The 6,634-nt window shown below is 45.1% G+C and overlaps 1 protein-coding gene across 16 annotated transcripts in view; it reads left to right on the top strand.

Moving 5' to 3' along the window:
• The window catches only part of Dock9 (dedicator of cytokinesis 9), a 250,768-nt gene that overhangs the window by 143,910 nt on the left and 100,224 nt on the right, over window positions 1-6,634 (top strand). For all 16 annotated transcript variants that reach the window (XM_026783249.1, XM_026783247.1, XM_026783251.1 and 13 more), the window contains exons 7-8: window positions 115-249; window positions 5,349-5,523. In XM_026783249.1, the coding sequence (XP_026639050.1) occupies window positions 115-249; window positions 5,349-5,523 (310 nt within the window). The remainder of the gene's footprint in view (window positions 1-114; window positions 250-5,348; window positions 5,524-6,634) is intronic.

Genomic DNA, 6,634 nt, shown 5'->3' with positions numbered 1-6,634 from the left:
TGAGTTTGTCAGTTCCCGCTGTCCATCCAGAAAGATGAGCTGTCTGAGTTTGTCAGTTCCCGCTGTCCGTCCAGAAAGATGAGCTGTCTGAGTTTAGTTTTGTTTTGTTTCCAGTCATTTAAGCGGCGGTTTTTCCACCTGATTCAACTTGGTGATGGATCCTACAATCTAAATTTTTATAAAGATGAAAAGATCTCCAAGGAACCCAAAGGATCCATATTCCTAGATTCCTGCATGGGTGTGATTCAGGTGAGTATGAGAAGCATTCTCTCAAGGTTTCTGGTCTGCAGCGATATTACACATGAATGTGCAGATACAGGGAAACGCTTTCGAACATGGCTGTAATTAGGCTGGAAACGTAACACCTAACCTGAAAACACAGCCTGTTTTTCATCATTTTAAAGATGGCAGGATACTGTGGTAGACACGAGTCCTCTAGTGTGCAAGGCTTTGTGTTTAAAACGTGGGTGTGATAACGGGAGAATGAGGTAGAGGGATCTTAGATTCATGGCCAGCCTGGGCCGCATAGTAAAACCCACATACGGGAATTGTTCACTTTCCAAAGTGGAGGCTTGTTCCATCTCACAACTCACAGTGTGTAAGACACAAACACCCTGACTCTGCCCGGGTACCCGCAGAATGAAGCATGAATGCTTTCTTTCTGCAGGCCTCAGACAGAGGGGCTCTGTGACCAGGAACACTCTTCCAGTCAAGGAGACAGTGGATAAATTCAGCATCACCAGAGAAGCCTCCCTCTGAGTGGCATTAGCCTGGAGCTTGATTCTATAAGGAGGTTGTGTCGTGGGGCTAACCTGGAGAAGTCGGGGACATAGCTAACATCGCCCTCGGATTTGATAGGTCTTTTTGTTTTGATATTTACACTCTTACCCGAAATCAAATTGCTTCTTTGTCCTCTAGTAAATCCTCTTGAGTAGAGAAGGGCTGAAGGCCACTGTTCAAGTGCTTCACCCCCACACCTCTTGCACTGGGGTGCTCCTGGCTCCCCTGAAGTCGTAGCCCCCCTTACTTCCCACTCTTCATTCCTGGCTCCTCTGTGGGAAGGTAGAATTTTAGAGCCGCCCCCTTCTGTTCCATTCCAGACTGTGACTCTCCGGCCCGCAGAGCCGCTGTCCTGAAGATCCATTCTTTTCACCTTCCCCATGTGGAGACTTCTCTGCTCCTTTATGAGATGGGGTCTCATGTAGTCTAGGCTGGCCTCAAAACAAGTGACGGGTGACTGGACCTTCTGACCTTCCTTCTCCAGTCCGTTTAGCTCCTATTTGTTGTGATTTTTAAAATTTTTATTTTGGAGGAGACACCCTGTAGTTACTAGAGTCTTGTGACTGCCTAAGAAGCTTTATATAAAATGGTAACTTTTTTTAGTTACTTTATCCGCAAAAACTTATATTTGAGTTGTATTTGACTCATTTTTTAGCAATCCCAAGAAGTCCTTTGACCTCGGAACACCAAAGCCTTTGCAGTGTCTTCTCAACACCATTGTGTTTGGGGGCACCTGCTGTATTCTTCCTCCCTGTTTATATGATCATCTCTTTATAATTAAAAAAAAATTATTGATTGTTGTGAGGGGTTCAGGTGGCGGTGAATTGCATAGCGTGCGTGTGGACGTCAGAGAACAACATGGGATCCGTTCTCTCCTTCCACCATTAGATGGGCCCTGTGGGTCAAGTTCAGGTTGACAGACTTGTGAGGCAAGTGTCGTGACTTGCTGAGCCGTCTCACGGACCCCCATCTCGTCCTTCATTTCCTGAAATTTAGGTTGCTCTGTCTTGAGTTTTATTTATGAGCTGGAAAACTTTTTTTTTGTTAAGGTAGACATGCAGATAGAAACTAGACAACATACATGGGATTTGAAGAGCCCTACAATGTTTGCCTACCTGATGTCTCTCACCTGGTCCTCATTCCAGAGACTTTCCTATATGTTCTGTCTGCCTGACTTCATGAGGTTTGGTCGGTAGCTTTACCTTCAATCTCTGTCCTGCCAGATGCTGAAGTCAGTGGGTTCATTTATTTTTCTTCTGTTGGGGATCACAGCCACACAGTCTCTACCCTTATTTGAGAATAGCGTTTTCTTCTATTTTGTCTAGCACTCTGGTAATTATGGCTTTGTCCTTGTCAGAAGCAAAAGTTAGCATCCAGATCAGAAGTGGGCAGGACCCAGAGAGTGAGTGGCAGGAGACACTGGAAGTGTAGCAGGAGAGGGTGCTGGGGTGAACTGGCTGCGGGTAAAGTGCAGGAGTCACCTGCTAAAGCTGATGGTGTAGGCCATCTGCTGGTGAGCATCGCTGGCTTTTGACAACAGACAGAACAGAGAAATTTAGTTAGCTCTTGGCATAAGCCACAGGGCAGGACCCAGACCACAAGTGGCGGGCATGTGTCTGAGCCTTAGAGCAAGACTGTAGCATGATTTCACAGTCCCTGAGAAAGTATCTTCAACAGCTAATCAGCTGACGGATCCCTCTGCCAGCAGCCAATCCTGGTGGATCCTCAGCAGCCCTCAGGTGTGAATAACAAGTATATTAAAGCATACTGAGTAGCTGTGGATAAGAAGTAACGGAGTGATTTGTTAATGACAGTTTATTGGCTTTTTTTTTTTTTGTAAGATCTCCAAACTCAAGTTTCATTCGCGTGGAGCTGAAAAGCCTTGAAGTACTTTTTTAGCTGAATTTTCTGGTATAGTTGAAAGCAGAGCTAGATGTATTTTTTTCTGCCCTCATTCTGCAGTAAGAAGTAATTATTTTTGTTTAACAAGAGTGTCTTGTTACAAGTGTGCAACACAGTGTAATAACACAGTTGCTGGATCACCCTCATCAAGCCGCTGTCCTCGGGAGCATCTCAGACTCTGAGGTCCAGTGCCCGTATCTTCCTTCAAATTATTTTTGCATTTGTAGTTCATAGCATCTCTCCTTTGCTGAACCACATATAAGTCTTCAAAAGAGTTATTTCCTATGTTAAGCCCATCTGTGGTAGCATACACTTGAAGTCAGAACACTTGGGAGGTGGAGGGGAGAAGTCCCCGAGTTTGAAGCCTTTCTTGGCTACCTAGGGGTTTGTGGGCAGCCTGGCTTATGTGAGACCCTGTCCTCAAATGAGATCAAAAAGGAAATAAAAAGTTGTAATTTAAATGGTTTTGGGAAAAGAAAAAGAAAAACAATTCTTTGGGATGCTTACTTTTTAGCTTTTATTTTTGGTCATGTATGTTTATTGTTCATGGTACTATGTCCGTCAGGAGATCCTCATACACGTGTACTTCTCTACCTTCTCACGACCCCTCCCACACCTTTCTTTTGGCCCCACCCCTCTTGGATGTTATTTAAAATAATAGCTGTTGAACGCTGTGAATGGAAAGAAATGCCTGGGGCGGGGGGAGTTTCCAGGTCAACCTGAAAGACAGAGCTTGAGCCTGAAACCCTGATGGTGTTTTAAAGCCGAGGGAGTTGGTTAGACTTGTGCTGCAGGTGAAGAAAATGGGTCTCAGAAAGGATAACCTAGAATCAAGGTGTTGTGCTTTTTCTTGATTTTTAACCCTCTGTATGTTTGAGGAGTAGGTGGTTCCCCAAATGCACAGAGAAAACTCCTTCAGTCCCATGTTTCACTCCTTTGCGTGTAAGTGAGACCCGAGGTGGCAATCACTGAGCCCGTGGCAGATGATCTGCGCACTGTGGTTCGCACGGCCTTGCCCAGAGACGCACTTAGCATCAGGCTTCTAAAAGCTGCCCTGCACAAACGATAGGCCTTAGGTCTCCGTGTGCCTGGACCGTACACTGTGAAGCATCCTTGAACTGCAGGCGGCTGGCTGAGATTTTAGTGGGCGTTGGGACACTCTGCTCCCTCAGCACTCAACGGGTTGGACTCCTCCCCCTTCAGCTTGTGTGGACTGTGTTCTTTTCTTCAGAGATGAATTTCTGTCTAGAGTGGTTGGCCTGGAGTGTTTGCCTCCAGGATATATTTGTCAGTGTCTGGAGATGGTTTGGCTCACAACTGTCCCACTGACGTGTGGTAGGTGGAGGCCAGGATGCTGCCAAACCTAGAACAGTACGTAGACCAGCCCCTTGTGGGAAGAATGATGGGCCTGAATGCAAGCAGTACTGAGATGGACCAACCTTTGGTATACATTCATCTTCCATTCCCATAATGAGCATGTGAACTGGAGACAAAGGATCCACATACTTTTACTTCTAATAAATGATGGGAAACGTTCCGGGGAAGTACGCTGAATAGATTGGTAGATAGCAGTTAGCTTTGAGAAAGGCAGTGGTGGCACACACTTGATCTTTTTTAAAGAAACTAAATATGTAACTATTGAATATAGAATATTTACATGTGAAATTTCATAGATTCAGCTATTTTTCAAATGTTCACTGTGGGCCAGACTTTGAAGGTTGTGGGGGTAACATTAAATAAAGAGAACAGACAGCTCCTGTCCTTGAGGGATTTCTGTGCCATTGCAGGGGGCAAGAAATACATAAATTAAATAGCAACAAAGAAAATGAGGCCTGAAAGATGACTCAGTGGTTAAGAGCACAAGTTTGGTTCCCAGCACCCGTGTCACATGGCTCATGGGTATCTGTAACTCCAGCTACAGGAGATCTGATGCCTCGGCCTCCATGGGCACCTGCACACGCATGCACATACATACCTGCACATACATACATGGAATATAGTTAAAAATAATAAAAGTAAATAGAGCCGGGCGATGGTGGTGCACGCCTTTAATCCCAGCACTCGGGAGGCAGAGGCAGGTGGATCTCTGTGAGTTCAAGACCAGCCTGGTCTACAGAGCTAGTGCCAGGACAGGCTCCAAAGCCATAGAGAAACCCTGTCTCCAAAAACCAAAATAAATAAATAAATAAATAAATAAATAAATAAATAAATAAATGTAAATCTTAAAAAAAAAAAAAAAAGAAACCAGCAAATGCTCTTGATCACTGAGCCACCTCTCCAGCCCCAGCATCTACTGCTTTTGCAGAGGACCCAGGTTCCAGTCCCATCATATATATGGTGGCTCACAACCATCTGTAACCGTCCAGTTCAGGGGACCCAGGGCTCTCCTCAGACCTCCAGAACAAGCCACATGCATAGTGTACATATGTACCACAGACAAGGCACTCACATACATAAATTAAAAAGTAAATCTTTTTTAGAAGATAGGTAATTAATCAAATGGGAAGGTAAAAATGGCGGAGGTGGACTATGGTGCCGGCTCATGAGAAGGGAGTTTGCAGTTTTAGAGTAGTATCCGAGATCTGATCCGATGGCACCATTAACAACTAGGACCAATTACCCTGAGCTGTTTCCCAGTGTGTCTCTTTCGCCTGTTCCCATCACAGAACAACAGAGTCAGGCGCTTTGCGTTCGAGCTCAAGATGCAGGACAAAAGCAGCTATCTTCTAGCAGCAGATAGTGAGGCGGAGATGGAGGAGTGGGTCACCGTTCTCAACAAGATCCTCCAGCTCAACTTTGAAGCTGCAATGCAAGAAAAGCGGAATGGGGACTCTCATGAAGGTAGGAAGGTCCCTGTGAGGTGGGGACGGTGAGAGCCTTTCCCAGTCTGTCAGCAAAGGCTTTCGTCAGGCTGCATTTTACTGCCCTGGAGCCAGGCATGGTGTTACAGATAATTCCAGCATGTGGAGAGCAGAGACAAGAGGCACAGGTTTTGAGGTGGCCCAGCCAACTATCATGGGAGTTGCAGGCCAACTGTATAGTGAGCCCCTGTCTCAAGAAACCCAAACAAATGAAAAGAATTAGTACTTTGATAATGTTTGTGTGGCAAGTATGTAACACAAACAGCCATGGTGTGGACAGGCAGGCCTTGATGTGAGTCTCAAGAATATCACTTTTTAGCTCTGTGACCTTGGACAAACCACTTATGTTTTCTGAGTCTCGGTTTTTACCTGAAAATGGAAATAAGAGCCAGGGATGCAGCTCAGTTGATAGATTCCTGTGTGAAGCCATAGGCTCCCAGTACTGCATAAACTTGTATGGTAGTAGACGCCTGTAATCCTAATATTTAGGAGGTCAAGGCAGGAGGTTTAGAAGTTCAAGATCACCCTTGGCTACATAGTAAGTTTAAGTCTAGCCTGGGCTACATGACAGCCTGTCTTTAAGAAAAAAAATAAAAGTTGTGTGGGTGTGGGGAGGGATGATTGAAAAGAAAATTACTGATGGAATGAGTAAGCTTCAAAGTGTAGGTTTTTGTTTGGGGGTTTGTTTGTTTGTTTGTTTGTTTGTTTATTTTTCGAGACAGGATTTCTTTGTGTATCCCTGACCATCCTGGGACTAGCTGTATAGACTAGGCTGGTCTCAAACTCACAGAAATCCACCTGCCTCTGCCTGCTGAGTGGTAGGATGAAAGGGGTGTGCTACCACCGCCTGACTTCAGCTGTGCTTTTGATGTATGTTCATTCTAATTGTACAAGCTCATAAGTGAACAACTCTGGTTATACTCCAAATTACCCGAGGGTTTGAAAAAAGTCAAACTACTATTTTCTTGGTCCTACCAAAGCCTCTGGTTGGGTGGTTGTGCAGGATGTTGCACACAGCTAACTTGTTCTAGTGTGTACTTGTGGCTGTGAAGGGTGTTGCACACAGCTAACATAAGTTCTAGTGTGTATTT

This window comes from Microtus ochrogaster, chromosome 17, assembly GCF_000317375.1.
Source record: "Microtus ochrogaster isolate Prairie Vole_2 chromosome 17, MicOch1.0, whole genome shotgun sequence".
Classification (NCBI taxonomy): domain Eukaryota; kingdom Metazoa; phylum Chordata; class Mammalia; order Rodentia; family Cricetidae; genus Microtus; species Microtus ochrogaster.
Note: the sequence above shows the minus strand (reverse complement) of the source record. Positions and strands in the feature narration are given on the sequence as shown.